General features: G+C 48.0%; 1 protein-coding gene and 1 long non-coding RNA gene across 2 annotated transcripts in view; both read left to right on the forward strand.

The window, feature by feature from the left end:
* The window catches only part of SLC38A5 (solute carrier family 38 member 5), a 46,302-nt gene that overhangs the window by 14,299 nt on the left and 7,468 nt on the right, over positions 1 to 24,535 (forward strand). Inside the window, exons 2-11 of the mRNA XM_082205485.1 lie at positions 2,997 to 3,223; positions 6,333 to 6,417; positions 9,698 to 9,813; positions 10,583 to 10,656; positions 11,621 to 11,713; positions 12,335 to 12,416; positions 17,967 to 18,049; positions 20,162 to 20,220; positions 20,725 to 20,871; positions 23,885 to 23,964. Coding sequence (XP_082061611.1) covers positions 3,132 to 3,223; positions 6,333 to 6,417; positions 9,698 to 9,813; positions 10,583 to 10,656; positions 11,621 to 11,713; positions 12,335 to 12,416; positions 17,967 to 18,049; positions 20,162 to 20,220; positions 20,725 to 20,871; positions 23,885 to 23,964 — 911 coding nt within the window. The 5' untranslated portion in view covers positions 2,997 to 3,131. The remainder of the gene's footprint in view (positions 1 to 2,996; positions 3,224 to 6,332; positions 6,418 to 9,697; positions 9,814 to 10,582; positions 10,657 to 11,620; positions 11,714 to 12,334; positions 12,417 to 17,966; positions 18,050 to 20,161; positions 20,221 to 20,724; positions 20,872 to 23,884; positions 23,965 to 24,535) is intronic.
* Positions 1 to 24,535, forward strand: part of LOC309522340 — a 45,898-nt gene that overhangs the window by 7,308 nt on the left and 14,055 nt on the right. The window lies entirely within an intron of this gene.

The raw sequence follows: 24,535 nt of genomic DNA on the forward strand, positions 1-24,535 counted from the left end.
TTGGGAGGTGTGAATTTGGCCTGCTTCCATTAAAATGTGAATGGAACTGATTTATCTCCCATCCCTGTTGGCAGCCTCAGGGTCCTTCCAGATGCCCTGTTGTATTGTGCATTCACGATGACCTGCGCTTACGATGGTGTATATACATGATCCCTCTTTCAATACTGTTCCTGCCTTCTGAGGTGTCAAGATCAGACATACAGCTTCATTCCCAATCTCTGCATGTCCCATAGCTTCCTGCTGAAATCTTGTAACATTTCACACCACAAATGATTTGGCTTGTGCGTGTGCATGCGTGCGATCTCACTTTTGTTGTGCTATAGAGCAAAAGTGCCCCTCCGGGTAACGATGAATGTGGTGACGTAGAGAAAGCTTTCTTCTTCTTCTTCTTCTTCTTCTTCTTCTTCTTCTTCTTCGGCGATCCCTCGTAGCCAAGTAAGATTGTCTTCCATAAACACGGTTTTAACAATGAGTCTGTAAGTGACTGTGGAGGCCAATTCTGGATCCACACATCCTTCCACAGTGGGGACATTGGTTTCCAGGCAGGAGTTGATCACGGTGTGGGTTTGCCAAGCGTGCCTTCCTCTTAGCACGTTTCTCCCTTGCGTCCTGAGTTCGAGTGTCTTCAAAGCCCATGACACCTTTGGTAAAGGCTGTTCTCCAACTGGAGCGCTTGCAGGCCAGTGTTTCCCAGTTGTCAGTGTTTATACTACTTTTTTTTTTTTTAGATTTGCCTTGAGACAGTCTTTAAAGCTCTTTTGTTGACCACCAGCACAACGCTTTCCATTTTTAAGTTCGAAATAGAGGAGTTGCTTTGGAAGACGATAATCAGGAATCCGAACAACATGACCAGTCCAACGAAGTTGATGTTGAAGAATCATTCCTTTGAGCATCACAGAACTGCTAGGCTGCTTTGGGGATGAAGGTTGGGAAATAAATAAGCAGAATGGCTGTGTGGACAGCCCAGGATAAATTCACCATTTATGCACTATTGCTGCATCAATGCCTCAAAACAAACAAACAAACACACAGACAGACAAAAACCCTAGGCTGGCAGGGCCCTTCAGCAAAGTCTGATGTACATACGCAGCCTGTCCTCTCTTACCCCATGTCAGTTCACAATCCCCACCACCAGAGTTAAATGTTTTGAGCTCCCCAGGAATGAGGTCATTCCGAGTCTAGAAAGTTTGCTAGCCTGGACAGGGCCTGCAGATCTCATTCCAGGAGTTAAACAGAATGCCACTCCTTGCCGCTGACGCTGCCAAGTCCAGGCCTTTTTTGCACTTCGGTCATCCGAAGCGTATCCGAGAAGCAAGCAACGCCATAAATCAGAAGAGGCCAAGGAGATCCAGGCTTAAGAGATCCAGGCAGCTCCCTTCTCCCAGCTAACTAATACTGCCATCCCTGGACAGGATTCCTAGTTCCCTTTTCCTCTTTTTTTGCCCTAACTGACTGTGGCTGCAGTCCTGACCACACCAAATTCAGTAAGACTTCTGAGTAGACATGACGGTCCACGTTGTGCTGTGGGTTAACTTTCCCCCCAAAGCTGGACATGAGACTCAGTGGTGCAGTATTGTAACTTTTAGAGTCTGGACTTAATGGGTGGGGGCTCCTTAAATGGGAAAGTGTATTACTTCACTGAAACTAAATGGGTCTTACAGGGGTCAGGGGTCTTTGTTTTGTTTCCTGCATTACTTCTGACTGAGGGCACTTCCAAATGACCTGTTAATATTCAGCGTTCATCCTGATTGTTGTTGTTAACTAAATTTGTATGCCACCCTTCATGAAAGAAGATTAAAGGGCATTAGCTATTTAATGAGCACAGTGCGTTTCCCCCTGACTTTCCTTATCTCTTTTTTTGTCGGGCGTGTGGGTTTGTTGCACAAGACCTCCCAATAAATTTTAACCATGGCGTCTGAATTTGCCAATATGGAACCGAATCCCACCCCAAAATAGCAGCACTCAGGATGGAAGCGCCTGCAGGATGGCGGCAGCTCCTTCAAATCCTAGGACTCAGCACTTTCTGTGCCATAAAAAAGGCCCCTTGCTTTTCCCAGGCATGACATCTGGCTTGTTCACGACACAGGCACACGTCTGGCGTTGCACTATTAGGGAAATCTCTGCCCTTCTTTTCCATCCCATCCCTTTTTGCCCCTTGTGTCATCCGGGTCCTTGCACAAAGCAGCAGCTGCAAAACCTACCCTCTTAAAGCCAGTGAAATACAGATTTATTATATGTATTTCACAGGCAGCTAGAATGTTGTTACACATTTAATATCTGGTGCATTGAAATACTAAGAGTAAATGACAACAATAATTTTTGTGACAGCCCGTGCTGTTTTTCTAGAAAAAGAGGTGATGGAACTCACCATGAAGGCCTTCCTTGTCCTCTTATAATAGCAATGGCCCCCACCTGAGAGGTGCAAGAACAGAGTTCCTGTGAGTTCCGGCTGAAAAAAAGCCATAGCTTTTTGGAAGCAGAATGGGGTATGAAAAGCGCGCGTGATTTATTTTTGCACAGTGTCTTCTGAGTGCAGTATTTGCCTCCCCTCAGTGTGATATTAGGAGAGGGGAGCTTCTGTGGGGTTTATGCCTTGGGTACTACATGCTGTCCTTCCCAGGGTGGCAAGAGGATGTGTGGAAATGCCAGACAGGGCAGCCTGCCAGCTTGCGCCTGAAGGGGAGGGAGGAAGGGAGGGAGGGGAACTGGGTAACATCCTTCCTCCTCACCCACCTCCTGTCGGGACAGACTCCCCTCTAGGCAAGGGGTTGGAATCACTGCCTGTTCTTTGGCATTCAGTAAACCCCATGAAAAGGCAGGGGCAATGCCTCTCCTGGCAACGCCTCACAACTCTTCCCTCCACACCTACTTTGCAGCTGGGAAGAAGAGAATTTAGGTATCTTGATTCCAGGAGCCACCCTCTTCCAACCCCTGCGGCCCTTTGTAAACCTTACAGTGCATTGCTTGATGAATTCTTTACTTCTCCATGTCCCCAGGTGTGCTGCTGATCAAGGTGTGCTCTGCTGCTGCTGCTGCTGCTGCTGCCGCCCCTGCTGCTGCCCTACTTGGCGATTTACCCCAGATAGTTTCACACACACATAGACACACACACCTGACATAGGATTACCAGGATGGAGCTACAGAATATGGGAGAGGATGCAAGCACCGAAAAGCTCAATGGGACCTTGCCTGATAGTGACAAGGCTGCTGTCCTGGAAGATGGGTGAGTCTTGAGGGGGGTGTTATGCGCTTCCCCTCCTCAAATTGGCTCCAGAGGGTCCTCCAACTGTTTGGAGAACAGATTTTGGGGGGGGTGCTTGTGGAGGGGCTGCAGGCAGTGTTAGAAACTCAGATATATAAGCTAGGAGCCAAACGCCTCCTTAAACCATGGTTACAGTTGCCAAAACAGAATGTCTGTTTGCCATTTTGGGGCCAGGCAGCTGGAAAGTCACATTTTTCAAGACAACTTTTTGGTTCCTGAAGTTCGTTCCGATTGTGCAGATAAAATAGAACGGATGAAATTCTACGGGATGGGGTATTGTGCGTGGAAACAGTCCAGACGCAAGGATGCCCAGGCATTCACCTCCAGATGGTGGAGATGTCCGGGGCAAATTTTGAACTCTGGCTGCAGCGCCAAGGAGTGGAGGGGGAAAACCTGTTGCAGAAGAAGAAATGTGTTGGGTGAGCAGGACAGCAGTGTTGGATGCAGCCCTGTGTACTGTAATACATCAGAGTAAATAAGAGGAGGGATTGGGGTGGATAGGGAGAGCTACTGTGTTGAGAGGTTTATGCGTCTCAAGACAAGATGTTGGGGATGAATGATAAGGGAGGGCAGTTGCTTTCTTGTCCTGCTTAAGCTTTCCAAAAGCATCTGGCTGGTTGGAGAAAGAGCACCACAGCCTTCCCTAATCTGGTGCCCTCCAGTTGTTTTGGACTACAAGTCCCAGCAGCCCCACCCAATACTGTCCAAAATACCTAGAGAGCACTGGTAGGGGACTGGATTGTCCATACCTTTCATGTGATTGCTGTTCTTACACTCTTGGGTTGGATAGTGGGAAGCAGATGGTTTAGGTTTCAAGTCCCATCGATGCACTGGGATCATAGCCTGATTTTGTGTGGATTGTGGCAGTTTCCAAGACTGGGCTCTTAGCTTCCCCTCTGTGGATGGAACAGTGTTGCACAGAATGGGGCTTTTGTTCCTCCTGCTTCCTGAAAAAAGTGGTTCTGGGGGTTGGAGTGCCCTTTGTGTGGGTGATGGGGCAGGGGGCAAGGCCAGCCCTACCACTAGACCGAGTGAAGGGGTCTTCCTCAGGCGGCAGATTCTGGAGAGTCCCTTAAGGCCTGCCCTGTGTCCCCTGAGCTCAATTAGCCCTCTGGTGTGGTGGAAAATACTGACCCATCACCACCTCTGAAGTAAGATATAACTCCTGGACTTCTGTGCATGGAATGAGGGGGAAACACATCTTATCCTTTAATTTAAGCAACAAAACACCAAGAGGGGGGCACTGCAGATTGGGAAGTGACAGATTTCCCCCTCTTTCATGAGCAGCTTCAGATCCCAGCTATTATTTGTCCTTCATGTAAACCTGGGCTGTGCAAATAATGCATTAGTCACTAATGCGTTCTTTCAGAGCCTCCATACTGATGTGTCAAAATTCTGCAGGTGTGTCAAGGCTGTCAAATGATGGTCACACATTTTTAAAGCCTTCACTGCTGGAGCAACAATAACAAGCAAGATAGCCTAATCATTAACAGGTTTGATAATTAGGCTGATGACAGCAATAAATTAAGCTGCCATCCTTTGCTTAACCTGAGAGTAAGCCCCACTGAAATGGTTGGTTCTTGCTTCTGAGTTGACACTGTGCACTTAATTAACTGTTGTTGTGAAAGAATGAAAATAGCTTTTGTAGTAATTAATCACATTAAAGAAAAACGGACACATTTTAATTACGCCAGGTGAGGTTTGTGTGAACGTGGATGATTCACTCAACAATTTTTCTCTTCAGCTTTTATCCTGGAGCACCAGGGTTGGTCTGCAGTTATACAATTAAAGAAAAGAAACAAAATGAAGCAAAGAAATGGAGACTATTAAGAAACAAAGGCCAGTTTTTAAAGGCAAGGTGTGCTCCGTAGGCAGCAGATTGGTTCTTCAAGCAGAATAGGAACACAGGAAACAGCCTTACTCTGAGCCAGACCATTGCCTCATATCTTCTTCTTTGGTGATCACTCGTAGCTGAGTAAGATTGTCTTCCATTAAATGGATTTTTGGAAGACGCCTGTGCGTAAATTTGTTTTATGTGTGTAGATCAGTGCATGCTGACCAACACAAAGTCTTTGCAGTAAGGCTCTATTCCAGCGGTCAGCAAACTTTTTCAGCAGGAGGCCGGTCCACTGTCCCTCAGATGTTGTTGGGGGGGCGACTATATTTTTTTGGGGGGGATGAACGAATTCCTATGCCCCACAAATAACCCAGAGATGCATTTTAAATAAAAGCACACATTCTACTCATGTAAAAACACCAGGCAGGCCCCACAAATAACCCAGATATGCATTTTAAATGAAAGCACACATTCTACTCATGTAAAAACATGCTGATTCCCGGACCATCCGTGGGCCGGATTGAGAAGGAGATTGGGCTGGATCCAGCCCCTGGGCCTTAGTTTGCCTATCCATTCTCTATTCCAATGGCATGAGTATCACAATGACCGGTAGATTCTTATCTGCTGCAGCCTTCATCTGCCTTCACAGCCGTTGTAACATACCGCTTGTTATCACCCACCTGTTCTGAGGTTGAGGACTTCTTGGATCATTCTTTGTCTAGCTCCTTCCCTTTGACCTTACCGCCTTGGGTGACCCTGCTGGGAGTACGAGACTCCCGATGGCTTCGCTCACAAGGGTCTTAGGAACATGCAAGCCCACTTACTACGACAAGGTGATGATCCAGCGAGTGAGATTGCCTCATATAGCCCAGTATGGTCTACACTGACTGGCAGAGGTTGAGGAAGGGGTCTCTTTCTCAGCCCTACCTGGCGGTGCCTGGGATTGAACCCGGACCCTTCTGCCTGTGGAGCAGCTGCTCTACCACTGAACTACGACCCTTCCTCGCTGGGATGTTAGATTCTCCTTCACTGCAGCCAAATATCAGGAAATCAACTAGTGACAATATTTGATGGCTTGCTGAGCTGTCAGAACAGAGCACCCGGTGCGGGGGACGGATACAAAATGTGCATGCATTTGTTTCGGACAGAGCCATTTTGCAGGCTTGGAGCCTGGGGTTCTTGCTGATGCCGAACTCTTCCATTTCCCTGATTCTGTGTTTCTTTCCCTTCCAGCTATGAGGAAGAAGAGCGTGCTTTGACTGAGGAAGAGGAGTTCCTGCCCCACATTGCTAGCAAGAAACTGAACCAGTTCACTGACGTAGGTGGCCGTAGAGCCCAGATATTCTCATCTCACCCTGGGTAGAAACTGAGACTATTGACATCCATTCTTAAGAGGTCCCAATGTACAGGATATCTGCTTTCTTTGAACTCCAGTTAACAGTCCACATGCCCTCTCCCTAACCATATATAGGACGATCCTCCGTACTCAGAATTTATGGGGTTGGCAAGGGGCTCTGTGCATGGCCAACGGATGTTGCAACCTTTGCTTTCCTCATCTTTCCTCCTGCCCTCATTTCTCCCGGATGCACCTTTTGGCCACTTCAGAGCTGAAGCCACCAGGAGAATCGCATGCCATCGCTTTTCCTGGATGGTGCCATTCCGTTCAGATGGCAGGTGGGGAGGCTGCATTGAAGGATCTCCCATTTAAACCAGTTCATGCCAACAGAAAACCAGCATGGCATAGAGGAGGCTAGCCACAAGAGCTGTTTCTCCCCAACATGCTACCGTTATATGTGGAAGGATTTTATTATATTAGGGAAGCATTCAAGCATTGTGATTGCACCCCTCCAGTCAGTCTCCAGTGGCACAGCCCAGTAGCAAGAGCTGCACCCAAACAAGGCAACCAGTTCCTTTTTTGAGATTTCGTCTTTATCATTGTCCACAGTTTCTCCCTTCATTCACTTGCTTGCCCCTTTTCTTTTTAATTTCTGCTGATTCTGTGTGGCCCATTTCCTATTAATGATGCTTACTGTGGGCACATAAGCATATTTATATCCATTGCATTGGATTCCAGGCTCACAACCAACAGGAACCTCTTCAAAAATAATTTATTTTTATTTTTTTAATAACAATTTTTTGGTTTTCCAAAAGTAACAAAACAAAACAAAAACAGAAAAGAAAAAATTCATAACCAAATTAAACCATAAATTTTTAGTCGACTTCCCTCCACTCCCCCTCTTGGTTCCATTATAACGTACCATATTTTTCGCTCTACAAGACGCACCAGACCACAAGACGCACCTAGTTTTTGGAGGAGGAAAACTAGAAAAAAAATATTCTGAATCTCAGAAGCCAGAACAGCAAGAGGGGTCGCAGCGCAGTGAAAGCAGCAATCCCTCTTGCTGTTCTGGCTTCTGGGATAGCTGCACAGCCTGCATTTGCTCCATAAGACGCACACACATTTCCCCTTACATTTTAGGAGGGAAAAAGTGAGACTTATAGAGCAAAAAATACGGTACTTGTTTATGCACATCCATAGAACCTTATATACTTAACCATCCAATTTTAAAACCTTCATCTTATTACAAGTGATTTTAAAAGTTATACTAATGTAAAAATCTCTACACAAAGCTTAAAAAATATGCATTGAACAATTGCCATTTTTTGTAATAAATAGTCCTGCATAGTTCAGTAATTTATTTTACCAGTCTTCTTCTTGATCTTCTTTGGCCGAAGCGTTTTCCTTCCATAGGGGCTGCTTGGTCTTGGCCTGGCATCCAGTCTCGCATATCAGAACAGAGCCTTTCGCTCAAACAGTCCATCAAGTCCTGTACTCAATATCATTTTTTTTCCACGCCAAAAAATAAAATTTCAAGCAGCAGACAAATACCATGCAGCTTGTGCCTCTGGAGCAGGATTGTACCGTTTCCCATGCAGAGCCTACTTTATTTTGCACATGGGGAAATGCCATTCTGCCTCTGTGCCCCCCCCTCCAGTAGCACAGAGCATCTATTGTAGGCATAGTAGGGGGTGGCAGGCAGCAGTGTTGGGGGGCTCCCAATTTCATCTGTGGTGTAAATGGCAGCACACTGGTCCCTGCTGTAGTGCGCAGGGCCGGCCCAAGACGGTTTGACACCTGAGGCCACAAAATGGTGCACCCCCAACCCGGGAGCAAAGGGGGAGTGAAGATTTACATTGGACACAAAAGGGGGGGTCAAGCCAACCTTCCCTGGTGGTTGAAGTGGGAATCAAAGGCAGTGGTGTGTGTGGGAAGGGGCCTGCTCTGAATCACACTGGGTGAGTACAGAACCCAGGAGACTCCAGAGGGCAGCCCCCCCCCCACTTTCCTCCCTAGGAGTGGGAGGAGACCAGCGGTGCCAAGAGGCCACATTGGGGGGAGGGCTGCCGAGGAGGCAGCGGATCCGCTCTCCAACATGTTTACTTCAGCCACTGATGCCACCATGCCTTTCTTGGAGGTCGGAAATGCTGCTCCTATGGATGCTGCTGCCTGAGGCAGTCACCTCAGCTTGCCTCATGGGTGGGCAGGCCCCGGTGATGTCTGTGCCATATTGTCCCCTTTTAAAAAGTCTCTTTAGAGTATTATTATAATTAAAATTATTATTTCTTTAAGAGAAGAGGCATCAAACCCAGAGGGCCAAACTACGCACCCAGCAGATAACCAGACCCCACAGCCATAATTTTTCACTGAAGGATGCCAGTCCCGCTGAATCCGACTACAATGGTTGGTTCAGTATCTGTTGGATGCTAAAGTTGCGTTTCCATGTCAAAGAGTTAGACCTGTCTGTTCTGAACTCTGGCCATTCTTCTCCTAGAAGCTGACTGCCAGTCCTGCTGTTGTCTCTCCTCCTCATACTTTGCGCGTCAAAACTGTACCGCCAGTTTAAAGCCCCCTCCTGCCCCCTCCCATATTCTGCCTTTCAAGAGACTTTTCGCTAGCCCAATCTGCTCCAGCTCCTCTGAGGCCTGAGCAGAGAAGCCCCTGCATCTCCCAGGTCCTCAGTCTGAACTGAGGAGCTTCCCCAGTCAGCAACCGTCCAGGTTTCCCCCTAGTCTGCAACCCCCATCAGCCCGTTATTCTGGCCAGTGATTAAGGATGATGGGCTCTGTAGTCTTTCAACAGCAGGAAGGCATCAGGTTGAGGAAGGCTGGTCTAAATGTTTGCACTACGCCTTGCCTCCCACATGGCTCCTACCAGCCAAGACCCCTGGCCCAACTACCAGCATGAACATCATCTTCTCCAAGTTCCTTTTTCTTCCTGGCTCCTAGACTCTGTCATAGGCGCCAGTCCCTTTACGTCAGGAGTGGGGAACCTGTGGCCCTGCAGATATTGCTGGACTCCCAACTCCCATCAGCCCCAGCCACCATAACCAACAGTCAAGGATGATGGGAGCTGTAGTCCAGGAAGTCGTATGGCTCCCTTTCTCTGCTGTGCTTTGTTGTTGTTGTTGTTAACAATGCATTTTCCACAACACGGACTCTCCCCCTTCACAGAAGCGAAACCCTTTGCTTGTGTTGCGTATGCCCCACCATTTTTCTCTGACCTGATTTTTGACTCTTCCCTCCCCTCTGACTTGCAGTTTGAGGGAAAGACGTCCTTTGGCATGTCGGTCTTCAACCTGAGTAACGCCATCATGGGGAGCGGCATCCTGGGCCTGGCCTACGCCATGAGGAACACGGGGATCGTCCTTTTTGTGTGAGTGCCCCTGCCTGGCACACTGGCCAGGGAGGCTTCAAAGCCCTGGGGAGAAGGAAGCGGGTGGGAACCTGCCCCACTCATCCCACCCAAGGGCACAGGCCATTGGCAGGGCAGCACGCACAGAGTACAGCTGAGCAGCAGCAGAGCAGCAAACTCCCGACACAGAGCCAGATTGTCTAGCTCGGTAGCATTTGCAAGGACTGGTAGCGGCTGTCCAGGCTTTCAGGCACCTGAGATGCCAGCGATGGAACCCAGGACCTTCGGCATGTGAAGCAGATGTGCTGCCTGGAGCAGGGCGCTCCACCACATGGCCCTCGGGCCGCATTCGGCCCTCAATGCCTTTTTTGGCTGCCCTTGCCAACATTTGATTCTCGCCCTCGCCCTGGCTTCCCACATCTGGGTAAGTGAGGCGTTGGGAAGGAGGCATGAGGCTTTGCCAGGGTCCTAGAGCCTCCTCCCTAAAGCCTACTTAGAGCTTTCCCAGCTTTGGGGAAAAGGTGGAAGGGCTCTAGGACAAATGTCGGCCTTGCTCCCCATCTTCCCAACAAGACGAGCATGCAGCACAGAAGTTCCACATCAAAGTACACTTGTAGCCCACCTGGTATGAAAAGTTGGACTGCCCTGGTCTGAGGTTTGATAGGACTCTGTGGCCTCTGGGATTTCTGTGCCTGGCTGCGAGAAGGGAGGGAGTTAGGTTTGGATTTGAAGCTTGCCCCTGGGACTACAGAGTGTGGCTGATGCTTGCTTTTGTCCATCTATTCACTAGGGTGCTTCTGATCTGCATTGCTTTGCTGTCCTCCTACTCCATCCACCTGCTGCTGAAATGCGCTGGCGTTGTGGGTAAGTTGTGGGCAGCGGTAGAAGCCCTTCGCTGCTCCTCGGATGCCATCTGTACTCGCCCCAAGAGGCACAAATCAAAGGTGTTCTGGCCGTGGGGAGTAGGAAAATTCATTCTTCTGTCTGGAGTCAGACAGTATCTTTAGAGGAGAATTGGAATTGGTTCAAGAAGGGTTTCGCTGACACGCTGTATGTGTGAGTGCACAGATCTTTATTTTTAATACTACTCCTCCTACTACTACTAATAATAATAATTTTTATTTATACCCCGCCTTCCCTCAGGGCAGCTAACACCAAATAAAAACAATTGATTGAAATAAAGCTTAAAAAACAAGATTAAAATACAACATTAAAACATTAAAATGCAACCTCATTTCAGTGAAAACTCAACCAAAAACTTTTTTGGGGATAAAAATCAAGTCTTCACCAAGGCTCAGTTCTGCCTCTGGCTGAAGAGGCTTTGAAGGCTTTTGGAACAGTACCAACACTTGCCAAATCTGACAAGCCATGGCAGAGAAACCCATGCTTTAAACGTTCTCCTCAGCCTCTCTTGCACAACTTCTGCCACCTGCAGCTTCCAAAGTGCCCAGATTCCTGGTTTTTAAAATGATTGAGGGATGAGGTGAGTTGGCATTTGCAATTGAGTTGGATCTCTGTAGTGTTTTGTGTCAGCTGTGACCAGGCAAGCTATGCCTGAAGAGCATGTTTGGGCCTCCTTTCACTGCCTTAACGTAGAATCGCACACTTTCCTGACTAGGCAGGATAGGGACTGTCCCGTGAGTGCTGGAGTGGGGAGTGGCGATGTTCATGATGGGAGAAGCTTCACTGGTAAATAGAGGGGAGGTGGCTGAACTGGAGGAGCGGTGACACTAACCGGGAGCCATGGGTTACAAGTAAGGTGATTTCCTAGCCATTTGTAAAAAAAAAACAATAACAAGAACAATCTGCATCTCTCTTTTTCATCTAGGAATTAGAGCCTATGAACAGCTGGGACTCCGGGCTTTTGGCCACGGGGGCAAAGTGGTTGCAGCTGTGATAATCTCAATACACAACATAGGAGGTAAGGGCTTGCTCTGACCCATAGATGTTCTGTGAAGCTAAGAAACCATCTGTCACGGTAACACAAAGCCCACCCGACACCCCCCTCCCAAAGTCTGGGGCTCCACAACCTGTAGGCATTATTGATTGTCTCCCAACATAATGGCAAGAAGCATCCCATCCATTCATTTCTGTTTGTGTAGTAGAACTTCCTCCCGCTCTCCCCCCCTCCATGCAACCCCCCCCCCACAAACAGCTCCAGGGGTTCCCCCAACCCTTCGGAGAAGATTTGGGAGGGTGTGGGGCTTGCACAGGGTGATTAGAGGAGGAGAAAGTCTCCTTGTGCAAGTGGAAATCCTTGCGCTTACAGGGCATGTTACCTGGATACTGCCCTGAACGTTTAGTCCATTTCTCTGTGCCAAATTTATCCTGTATTACTGCTAGCAGGAGAGAATGTGTGGGCAAAGAACTGTATAGGGTGCCGAAACTCTGGTCATTTTCTCATGAATTCCGCATCATACCTGCTACCTGATTTGGCGTGTATGCGAAATGGTAGAAAAATTTTGTCCTGCGGCCCTGCTGATTGCTCTCCTCCTGCCGGGTCAAGAAGGGAAATCCTCCTGACAGCTTTTTCTTTTCACAGCAATGTCCAGCTACCTGTTTATCGTTAAATCTGAGCTGCCACTTGTGATCCAAACTTTCTTAGGGCTGTCAGGGGACAACGGGTAAGCAAAACAACCTCCAGTTCAATTCTTAGTCCTGCACTGACCTTTCCCCCTCTGTTGTTTCTGTTTTCTTTTAAAATAAAAATTAGGAAGGGTCAGTGACCACACTCAGTGTACAAATGTAATCCAAAAAGAAATAGAAGGTGACTTAGTAGGGCCTCACTTGATCTTGCTTAACCCAGATCATCTGCAACCTTTCTGAGCCCTTTCGGCATTTTCAAAAAGAACTGTGAGCACCGCAACAAAATGGTTGCCACGGCAGGCCACAAAATGCCTGTGGTGGCCTGTGGAAGTGTGTTCTGCTATGATTTGCTGTCCCCTCCCCTGCTTGCTCACAATGTGGGGTGTGTGTTTTCTAGATGCTGAGAGGGAGGCGGCCTGGCTGGGAGCAGGAAAAAGGGAAAATGCGCAGAGTCCATATCTTTTCAAGGCAGGGTGTGTGTGTGTGTGGAGAGGGGTGCGAATGCGACAAAAGCATCTGTCACCCAGAGAGAAGGAGGTTGGAAAGCAAGCAAACAGACCCCAGAACGAAGTATGGCTGGCAGGGGGAAATGGGATGGCAAACCAAGAAACAGAACGTGGGTGTTTGGGTGGGAAGCATCAGAGCCCCAGGGCTGAGGAAGGGCAACAACAAACACAAACCACTTCCGGGTTTAGGGTGGTGTGGGTGGTTGCCCCACACGGGGTGCCAAGCTGAGGGACACCAAATTGAGGAGATCCACTAGATCCATTTGAGGATGCCAAATTTTGGTCTTGCTCAGTGCGCCATTTTGCGAAACGTTGCCAAAGTCCACCCCTGCACAAACCTCCAGAGTGGAGGGGAAAACAACAACATATGATGATGATGATGATGATTTATTTATACCCCACCCATCGGGCTGGGTTTTCCCAGCCACTTTGGGCGGCTTCTAACGAAATATTAAAAATGCAATAAAACGTCAAACATTAAAAACTTCCCTAAGCAGGGCTGCCTTCAGATGTCTTTTAAAAGTCAGATAGTTGTTTATTTCTTTGACATCTGATGGGAAGGCGTTCCACAGGGCAGGCGCCACCACCGAGAAGACCCTCTGCCTGGTTCCCTGTAACTTCGCTTCTCACTTCTTCAGGTATATACAGAAGAACCCTTGCAAGGAGGGGGACCAAACACTGACACTCCCCCCACCCCGCTGTTGTCAAGAAAGAGAGGGGAATAAACAACAACAATAGTTCAAACTCCCAAAGGAAGAGGAGAAAACACACACACACACACACACACACACACACGGTCTTCAGTTCCTTCCTTCCTTCTCTTCCTTCCTCCCTCCCTTCCTGGGCATCATTACTGCTATAGGCACCATGTTGAGAAGAAGAAGAAGAATTTGGATTTGATATCCCGCCTTTCACTCCCCTTCAGGAGTCTCAAAGCGGCTAACAATCTCCTTTCCCTTCCTCCCCCACAACAAACACTCTGTGAGGTGAGTGGGGCTGAGAGACTTCAAAGAAGGGTGACTAGTCCAAGGTCACCCAGCAGCTGCATGTGGAGGAGCGGAGACACGAACCCGGTTTCCCAGATTAGGAGTCTACCGCTCTTAACCACTACACCACAACCAGACTTGAGTACTACTTAGTACTCCCTTTAGTAGTACCCCCTAAGTACTACTAAAGCAATTAACACCCATTTCCACAATCCCTAGCGTGGACATAGGGAACCTGGAGCCCTACAGATATAGTTGGACTAGAATTCCCAGCATCCCTGGCCACTGTCTCTGCTTGTGGGGGCTGATAGGATTTGGAGTCCTGGAAGGTCACCCCCGGTTCCCTGGCCCTGCCTGGACGCATCCCTCGGCTTATTCCACGGGAGGGTTTATTTTGTGTGATTTCAATTTACTAACAGTTGGCCAACAGATTTTTAAATTAAAATTCGTTTTCTAGCCAGTGAAAACACCCAGTAGTTTCACCCCAGAGTCAACTTGGGGGCAGAACCCAATCACATCCATGGTTATTTTAAGGATCTGAACCCGCATTGATCTTCCCTCTGGAGCCATCGTAGGACCGCTGTGACCTGCGATGAAAGTGGATCGGGATTCTTCCCCTTCTCTCTCTCTCTCTCTCTCCCCCCCCCCCCAATCTTGGCCCTTCCCTTCAAGCTAGTTCTGCTGTGAGGCCTTCGGAGCCGTTTTATGGAGGGAAGCAGCTGGCCTTTTTTGGCTCCATTTCCCTTCTATAAATGGCTCCCGGCGGCGTGGGGCTTGCTGCCCTCTTCACATGCCTTCCCTGAGCAAGAGAGCTTCTGGGGCCTGGCTGCCCCCAGCCGTTCCTCAGCAGTGTCCTGAATTTGAGGACCCGATCCCCCTCAAACAGAAACGCGTAGGGCACATCCCCCCCCCAAGTGAATTACAACCTTCCCCTTGACACCTGCACTTGAGGTTCGCTTTGAACCTGGGGCCAAACTGCCACATCGAAACATAGCTGTCTTGTAACATTATCCAGTCCAGAGTTAGATAAAGGGAAGGAGAAAAAAATGGCTGGAAAAGAAGGAGTTCTTGCAGAGGAAAGTGACCAGAAAGAAGGTTAAGCGCCCCTCCGTTCCCTGCCGCTACTGCACCAAAAATCAGCCCCCCGTCCCCAAGGCTGCCTCGTGGCAAAGTAACCTCTGGCTAATGTTTCACATAGCTGTGTTGTGTAACACGTTGTTTGAACCTCTCACTCCCAGCTGTTAAAAACAGTAAATCAAAATGCTATGTTTCTGTGAGAGAGAATCTTGCTCAGTCAGCCTTGAGGCCCAGGGCTGCTACTGTTGGAGAAAGTGGGCCCATTAGTTGAATACCGTATTTTTCGCCCCATAGGACGCGCCGGCCCATAGGACGCATCAGGTTTTTTTGGGGGGAAAATAAAGGAGAAAAAAATATTTTCCCCCCCCAGGCGCTTGTGGGGCAGGCAGCAGGGAGAAGCGCTCTTCTCCCCGCCGCCCGCCTTGAGATCAAGTCCGGGGACAGCGGGGAGACGCGCTGCGTCTCCCTGCTGTCCCTGGAGTGGTGGGGCAGGCAGCGGGGGGAGAAGCGCTCTTCTCCCCGCCATCAGCCTCCAAACCACTTCGGGAGACAGCGGGATGGCGGCGTTCCGCCTCCCTCTGTCCCCTGACCTTGTGGGGCTGGTGCTGGGGCACTCCTGAAGCCTGGAGAGCGAGAGGGGTCGGTGCGCACCAACCCCTCTCGCTCTCCAGGCTTCAGCGAAAGCCTGCATTTGCCCCATAGGACGCACCCACGTTTCCCCTTCAATTTTGGAAGGGAAAAAGTGCGTCCTATAGGGCGAAAAATACGGTAAATATTATTTACTTATTATATATTTATAGACCACCTTTTCCTTCTAACAGTCTCAAGGTGGTGTACGTGGTTCTTCTCCCCCCCACCCCCAATTTTATCCTAACAACAACCTATGAGGTAGGTTAGGCTGCGAGATTGTGACCCATTGAACTTCATGGCTGAGTGGGGATTCGAACCCTGGTCTCTCCCAGCTCCTAGTCCAACACTTTAACCATTTTGCCACACTGGCTATTGAAAAGATAGATATAGAGAAGATGGTGCCAAGTTACAGAGTTCTGGTGTCCATTGTGCCGGCTGAATGTAGCCCTGGAAGCTGGGAGGGTCCTTGGTGGGCTTCACGGAGCAGGGTAGAAGAAAGCCTGCCTTCCATTTCACTTATAAGGAAAAGAAAAGCTACAGCTAAACAGTGGTATCTCGGGTTAAGAACTTAATTCGTTCCGGAGGTCCGTTCTTAACCTGAAACTATTCTTAACCTGAAGCACCAGTTTTGCTAATGGGGCCTCCTGCTGCTGCTGCGCCGCCAGAGCACAATTTCTGTTCTCATCCTGAAGCAAAGTTCTTAACCCAAGGTACTATTTCTGGGTTAGCGGAGTCTGTAACCTGAAGCGTCTGTAAACTGAAGCGTCTGTAACCCGAGGTACCACTGTATAGTGGTACCTCTGGATACGAATGGGATCTGTTCCGGAGCCCCGTTCGCATCCTGAAGTAAACGTAAGACGCATCTGCGTGTCTGTGCGTGCATGGGTTGTGTTTCACCACTTCTGCGCATGCGCGTGATGTCATTTTGAGCATCTGTGCATGCACAAGCGGCGAAACCCAGAAGTAACGCGCGCCATTACTTCTGGGTCGCCACAGAGTGCAACCCAAAAATACTTAACTTGAAGCTGCTTCAACGCAAGGTATGACTGTATTTTGGCTGATTATGTGGAGCGACTAAAAAGGGGTGGGGATGGTCACTGTGTACAGTTAAATTCACTTCCCGCAAAATGTTGTCTCAGGGTATTCCCCTGGTCTAGAAGATGCTTTGTGGTTTTTTATTCTCATGCCTCCACTTGGAGTCACTGGGGTTAGGAAAGTTTGTTTTTGAAAACTAAAAATTAAAGCTATCAATATTCTGTTGAGGCTCCCTTATACAGTCTGGTTCACCCAGCGCTGTTCCATCTCGTCTTGAGAGCTGCTGGGTCTCCCAGTTTCTGGCAGAGGGCCTTTCCTAGCATTTGGTACCCAAGATAACTTGCAAACTTCCTAGTTAAGAAGTGCAGTCTAAAAACAAAACTATATACCATTTAAAAATAAAATAGAAATACATCTTAAAACGGTTAAAACCACAATATAGAAACACATAAAAACATGCAAAAAATCAATGAAACAGAAATCCAGAGGATGGAAAACAGGGTCTGATCTCATGGGTCAGAGAAAGCCTGGGCAGAAGATAATTATTCCCAAGACATATGAAGCCCCCTGTATGGCAGAGGGAAGCACATTCCACAGTGCAGGGGCAATAACAAAGTGCCTGTTTTGGGCCATCGCCCTATGATATTCTGTAGGGTGTGATGCCGCAAAGGCTTACAAGACAGGTGATCTTTCAGGGACCTGAGTTGTTCAGAGCTTTGTGTGTCAACAAGACCTTCAACGTGACCCGGTAGCTGACTGACAACCAGTGCACATTCTCAGCACTGGTGTAAGGTGTTCATGCCCAGTGGCTCCTCTCAGCCGCCCGGCTGCAAAATTCTGCATTATCTGCGGCTACTAGATCCATCCCAAGGGAAGCCCCAGGCAGAGCACATTGCAGTAGCAGGGAATGGCAAACCTGAGTCTGTTGCAGCAGAAATAACTTTAAAAGGCATTTGCCATGGGCACAAGCTTTCTGATGACATGGACACCAGCTTCCAAAAGTTTATAAAAGCTGCTAGACCTTGAGGGTGCCAGGTGCGTTTGTTGCTTTTCGTAACGTGGCTTCCTGTCTCGGAAGTATTCTGCTGGTTGTTCTTGCTCATTAATATCCATATAGACTTAACGGAGGGGACGGGATTGAGTGAGCAAGTGCCAAGGAGAACCCGGACCCTGTGCTTCCCAGCCACTGTGCAGAAGGGGGAATTCAAGCTCATTGCACAAAGGCGAGAAAAGCTGCTCGAATTCCCTCTTGGAATTAAAGGACAGGAGTCCTGTTTACTTCTGGCTCTGTTCACCTGAGGGGGGAAACATAGCATCCATTGGCTGTTGTGACCTTGATATTGTTTGTTTTCAGCGAGTGGTACATGAACGGGAATGTCTTGATCATCGTTGTCAGCGTTGGTGTCATCCTGCCCCTGGCTATGATGAAACATTTGGGTAAGTGGTGAAGAGCATCTGTCCCTGGTGTTTTGCTTGGGTACACTTGGATAAGCAATGGCCCAGCCACGGTGTGTGTGTGTGTGTGTGTGTGTGTGTGTGTGTCTGCAGGGCCGTCTTTACCCAGCGGTGCAGGGCACCTGGGCGCCTAATTCTGGGGGGCAGCAGGCACCTGTCACTGAAGCTGCCTAAGCTCTAAACTATCTACCTGGTGGGCGATTGGTGACTGCGGCAATGTCCGCTGTGTATTGGCTGCCGCTGTGGCAATTGTGAGTGACAGGTGGCTGCTTCCACTGATCGGGCAGACGCTAGGCAGCAATGGCAGCACGTGTGATCGGCGGGTGAGTCATAATAATGTTTAATTTGGGGGCGCTGGTCAGATCTTTGCACCCCGGTGGTGCATATGCTAAAGATGGCCGTGTGTGTGTCACTGCAGTGAACATTTCCTTCCTTCTTCCCTGAGAGTTGAAGGCAATGTTGTTTGTGTCTCTCCTGCCCTCTGCTGGAGGGAATCAGCTTTGGCATCATATGAGTAGCATCCTGTTCTCACACTGTCCGGTCAAACCTGCTACTTCCTCTGGGGAATTACTGTATGTTTGCATGCCCATGGGAAATGTTGCGGGTGAAGAAGAATCTGTATGTCCTGTTGCAGGGGGTTGGGCCAGTCTTCAGAAATTTATTTGAAGTAAATAAATAGGTGTCAGTTTACTTCTAGAGTAGGTTGCCACTTACCTCTGTGCTCCCAGAATGTTCCTGGAATGAAGATAGGGTGGTCCGTGGCCACCATTAAGAGGGTCCTTTCACAGACAACACACACACGCCCTTTCCTGATCAAGTAATTACCATATTTTTTGCACCATAACACTCACTTTTTTCCTCCTAGAAAGTAAGGGGAAATGTCTGTGCGTGTTATGGAGGGAATGCCTACGGGTGGCATACCTACGGATTTTCCTCCTCTAAAAACTATGTGCGTGTTATGGTCGGGTGCGTGTTATAGAGCGAAAAATACGGTAATATTTTTTAAGGAAGCCACTGTCTCCACTGCAAGCAGACCTTTGCCCATGTGAATCACGGCAGTCCCTTCCAGCCAACCTGTTTATGGAGCATTCATTCTGGTTTGTTGGCACAAAGTTTGCAGAGAGGTTAGACAGCAATAGCTTTTCATGTAACACTTGGTTCTGATTTGTTTGCGTGGAAGTCGGGCAAGCGTTATCTCACGTTATCCAGTGCATTTTTCTGTCACTTTTCCTTATTGCAAAAAAAGTATTCATCTTTTTAAGGGAAAGCTGGTTTGCTTTGCGACAATGCCTATTGACCTTCAATTGTGCAACCTGAATTTGTTGGTGCGCCATTGAACCCCGTCACAAAATAGTGGTGTTCTGGAAGCACCCAATAAATATGTTCGCCCTATCCCCCCAACTTCCCCTCTTTATGGCTGCCTAAATGTGCTTCCTAGTCCAGCAAAACTGCAGAATTTTTAATTTCAGATATTTCCCCCCAGCCCTAACCCTGTTTGTTTGTTTGTTTGTGATCAGGGTTCTTGTGCCTTTTAGCAGAATGATAGGGAGAGAGGTCCAACAGGTGCTGTTTTTGTTGGCATGGAACAGGGGTCAGCAACCTTTTTCAGCCATGGGCCGGTGCACCGTCCCTCAGACTATGTGGGGGGCCGGACTGTATTTTGAAAAAAAAATATGAATGAATTCCTGTGCCGCACAAATAACCCAGAGATTCATTTTAAATAAAAGCACACATTCTGCTCATGTAAAAACACCAGGCAGGCCCCACAAATAACCCAGAGATGCATTTAAAATAAAAGGACACATTCTACTCATGGGAAAACATGCTGATTCCCGGACCGTCCGCGGGCCGGATTGAGAAGGCGATTGGGCCGGATCTGGGCCCCGGGCCTTAGTTTGCCTACCCATGGCATGGAGATAACATGTTGAGCAAGAAATGGCGTTGTTTACAAGCAGGTTGAAAAGAACTGAACAGGGGACCTGTTCTGATCCTTGTTATCATTTACTCTGTGTGGAAGCTTGATGTGCTCTCTCTCTCTCTCTCTCTCTCTCTCTCTCTTTCTCTCTCTCCCTCTCTCCCTCCTTCTCCTCACAGGTTATCTTGGTTATACCAGTGGGCTGTCCCTCACCTGTATGTGTTTCTTCCTCATCTCGGTGAGTTGATGGGAATTTTCAGAAGCGCTGTCTTCTCCCACCTAGAGAATTGTTTACTGATAGGTAGCCGTGTTGGTCTGCCATAGTCAAAATAAAAAAATTCCTTCCAGTAGCACCTTAAAGACCAACTAAGTTACCGTATTTTTTGCACCATAACACTCACTTTTTTCCTCCTAAAAAGTAAGGGGAAATGTCTGTGCGTGTTATGGAGGGAATGCCTACAGGTGGCATGCCTATGGATTTTCCTCCTCTAAAAACTACGTGCGTGTTATGGTCGGGTGCGTGTTACAGAGCGAAAAATACGGTAGTTCTTGGTATGAGCTTTCGTGTGCATGCACACTTCTTCAGTTTTCTTTATAAGCTGCCAGGTGTAACAGGAAATGGGTATCCAGCAGGGCTCCTAGTACTTAATGCAGAAATGAATTTTGTGGCAGCTTCTCCCTTCACTCCCTGCTCCTTTTCCAAGCTTGGTATTCAACATCAGTTTTCATTCCCGCCTTAAAGGTGATCTACAAGAAATTTGAGATTCCCTGCCCCCTCAATGGGACGCACTCTGAAAAGCCCCCCGTCTACTATAATGGGAAAAATGGCACTTTGGGGTCTGATGATGATGATGTCTGTGCTCCTGAGGTCTTCACTGTCAACTCCCAGGTTAGTAGGAAGGATCCTGAAAAGGATTCTGGGGGACGTGTAGGGGCTTAAAAGTGGCTGCAAGGTTGACATACAAGCAACGGGACAAGGATAACTGTGACTTAAAAGATGAATGGGAACCCTTTACAAAGTATTTGAAGACGCAACAAAGCGAACTGGACTCCTTGGCTGGTTTTGAATAAACATTCACAAACTTTTTATTGATAATAATCAGCTAAATAGTTTGAGGATCTATACAACTTTGTAACATGCAGAAAACAGCATTTTTAGAGAAATCAAAGACTGGAAATGAGGAAAGTAGGGAGGTGGGGTGGGTGAGTTCTGTGGGGGGAGGGAGTAAAAATGGGAATAAGGATGATGTGTTTCTGGATAATATGTTTTGTTTCGATTTTGAGTAAAAAGGTTATTTTAAAAAAGTGGCTGCAAGGCATAGAGAAACTGCATCAAATGAGGAGCTTAGAAGTGAACTTGTAGGTTTTTATGGGAGATCTGATAACCTGTGTGTGTGTGTGTGTGTGCATACTTCAGACATGGGTCTGAAGTAGGGACGCGGATGGTGCTGTGGTCTAAACTACTGAGCTTCTTGGGCAGAGGTCGGCAAGGCATACCGGGCATGGGCCAGATCACTCCCATGGAGATTGTCCGTGGGCCGGCGCAGCGTGAAGCCGGAAATCACATCTGCACATGTCCACGGCGCTGGAAATCGCTTCTGCGCATGCCCAGATGCCGAAAACCGCGCCTGCGCAGAAGTAATTTTCGGTGTCTGGGATGTGCAGAAGCGATTTCCGAACGATATGAATCAGAACCATGTGATGATTTCTGGACCGTCTGCGGACCGGATCCAGAACCCATTGGGGCCGGAACCGGCCCACAGACCTTAGAGTGCTGACCTCTGCTCTTGGGCTTGCTGATCAGAAGGTTGGCGGTTTGAATCCCCGCGATGGGGTGAGCTCCCTTTGCCCTGTCCCAGCTCCTACCAACCTAGCAGTTTGAAAGCATGCCAGTGCAAGCAGATAAATAGGTACCACTGTGCCAGGAAGGTAAACAGTGTTTCTGTGCACTCTGGTTTCTGTTATGGTGCTCCATTGCGCCAGAAGCGGTTTAGTCATGTTGACTGCATGACCTGGAAAAGCTGTCTGTGTGCAAATGCTGGCTTCCTCAGCCTGAAAGCGAGATTTTTGCCGCAACCCCATAGTCGCCTTTGACTGGACTTAATCTGTCCAGGGGTCCTTTACCTTTTACCTTTTACTTCATAAATACAAGGAAGACATTTAATTCTCCAGTAAGTGAGGAAGAAGAATGCCAAGCAAACTTGAGTAAAAACTACTGGCTCACTTGGGCTTCCTATGGACAGAGGACTCCAAAAAGTTTGAGGAAATTACGAAGCCAACCCCTGACAATTCTGTTTCCAAAATGTTTCTGTAAACATCAGATACTGTAATTCTGGAATGAAGCTAGGATTACTTTTACTCATAAAACATATCAAGGTAGTTTAAACCAGGAATGGGCAACCTTTTCCATGAAGGGCCACTTCTCCTCAGGGGTGGCATACTAGTGGTGGGCAGGACTGGTGCAAAAATGGGTGGAGCCCCTCCTTTTCTGCCACTCCCCTGGCACTCATTTCGCCCATTCTTCATTATGTGACCCTAAGGTCACAGGCTGCCAGTTCCTGGTATGGACCTACTGAACTGGGACCTGCTAAATTTTCCCTGCATAATTGACTGAGCAGTTTTTAAAAAGACAGTTTGTAAGTATAAACTTCAGGAACAGGTTTCATATTTAGGGATGAACTTCTCAGGTAATATCAGAACAGCCTTTGCTATAATTAATTCCCGTAATGCTATAATGGTGAAGAAGCCACTGTGAAGTTCATGGATGCAGATGAAGCATTTGATGCGCTAGAATGGTAATTTATCTTCTCACTTTTAGAAAGATTCAATCTGCAGAGATTGCCATGAATTCTCATATACCAGTTGTGAAGCAAAGGATGGCCAAATTCTAGTATGATGTCCCAGTGTCAAAACCTTACTATAATGGTAAGGCACAGGAAGGGAAAGAGCACAGAAAAATGTGTAAATATACACCTTCCATTTTGGAAATTTAAACATGGCATTGACGTCAATGTTTGCCATTGCTTTTCAGTTTTGCCAGTAGCTTACTTCTGAATTTGTAGCTCCTGTTTTCATTGCCCCAGTATGTTTAGTAATAATAATAATAATAATAATAATAATAATAATAAGTAATAGATCCCAAAAATAATTCAATTCATTTTAGTGTTGTTTAATAGCAGGCGTAGAAACCTCCACTCCCCAGACCAAATACAGCTCATCAGGCCTCTGATTCCAGTCCAATTGGCTTCTGCATGTCACATTCTTGCCCGTACAGTGGTACCTCTGGTTACGAACTTCATTCATTCCGGAGGTTCATTCTTAACCTGAAACCGTTCTTAACCTGAGGTACCGCTTTAGCTAATGGGGCCTCCTGCTGTTGCCACACAATTTCTGTTCTCATCCTGAGGTAAATTCTTAACCCGAGGTACTACTTCCGGGTTAGCGGAGTCTGTAACCCGAAATGTTTGTAACCTGAGGTGTTTGTAACCTGAGGTACCACTGTATAGAAGTCAGTCAGAATGGCAAAGCAAGGATAGGGTTTGTGTTGCTTACCTGACGGCCAGTTGGGCAGGCAAAGTAGTTGTATCTGAGCTGTATCTGGGGAAGGGAGCCCCATTTGCACTGCACTGTATGGAGATAAATGGGTGAGACAAAGTCCAATGCACACAGCTTAACAAAGTGCTGGAGAGCCAGCTAGTAGTTGGGTGCTTGGAAAGAGCAGTGCAAGAGTCTTTGCAGCTCTGGTAGCACGAAGCACTGTGCATTGAAACTGCTATTGGAGCAGGACACATTCTGCCTTCCCTTAAAAAAAAAAAAAGGCAGAAAGGATATGTTGGAAGTCCTGGGTTTCAGATGTGGCAAGTGGAGCAGAGAATTGATTTATACTCCCTCTCCTTTCACAGACGGCCTACGCCATCCCCATCCTGGCATTTGCCTTTGTCTGCCATCCAGAAGTTCTGCCCATTTACACTGAGCTGCGCAGGTACGTAAACTGCAGGCATGATAGAAGGTTAAAAGAGGGGAAGCCTGTTCTTTTTCAACGCTTTAAAAGGGGGTAAGGAAGGAGGGAGGGTAGGAGAAAGTGCAAAAGATTCCCCCCCCCCAAGAAAAAGGAACATTGGACAGAAACTCTCCAAATGTAAGAATAATCTGGCTGCTGGATCATGCCAGTGGGATAGTCCAGTATCCTGTGGCCAGACAAATACTGTGGACAAGCCCACAAACACGGCATGAGCCCAACAGCACTCTCCCCACTTGTTTCCTGCAATACGTTTCACCAAACTGCAGGGGTCTCTTCTAACTGGGGGAAAGCGGGGGGCTGGAATAGAGGAGCACATCACGGGGGAGCAAGGGCAGCCCCAGGATGCTGCCTGGGGGTTGGATTCCCACCCAGCCATCATAAAACATCACCACACCCACATGGAATCCAGCCAGTCGTCCCCCCCCCCCAGGTCACATGAGTGGTAGGCGCCCTTCTCTTTGGGAAATGAGGGGTTGCCCCAGAGGCTTCTGGGATACCCTCTCAGGTCTTGGAGGTGGAACCTGTCGTGTTT

This window comes from Podarcis vaucheri, assembly GCF_965113315.1.
Source record: "Podarcis vaucheri genome assembly, chromosome: 17".
Classification (NCBI taxonomy): domain Eukaryota; kingdom Metazoa; phylum Chordata; class Lepidosauria; order Squamata; family Lacertidae; genus Podarcis; species Podarcis vaucheri.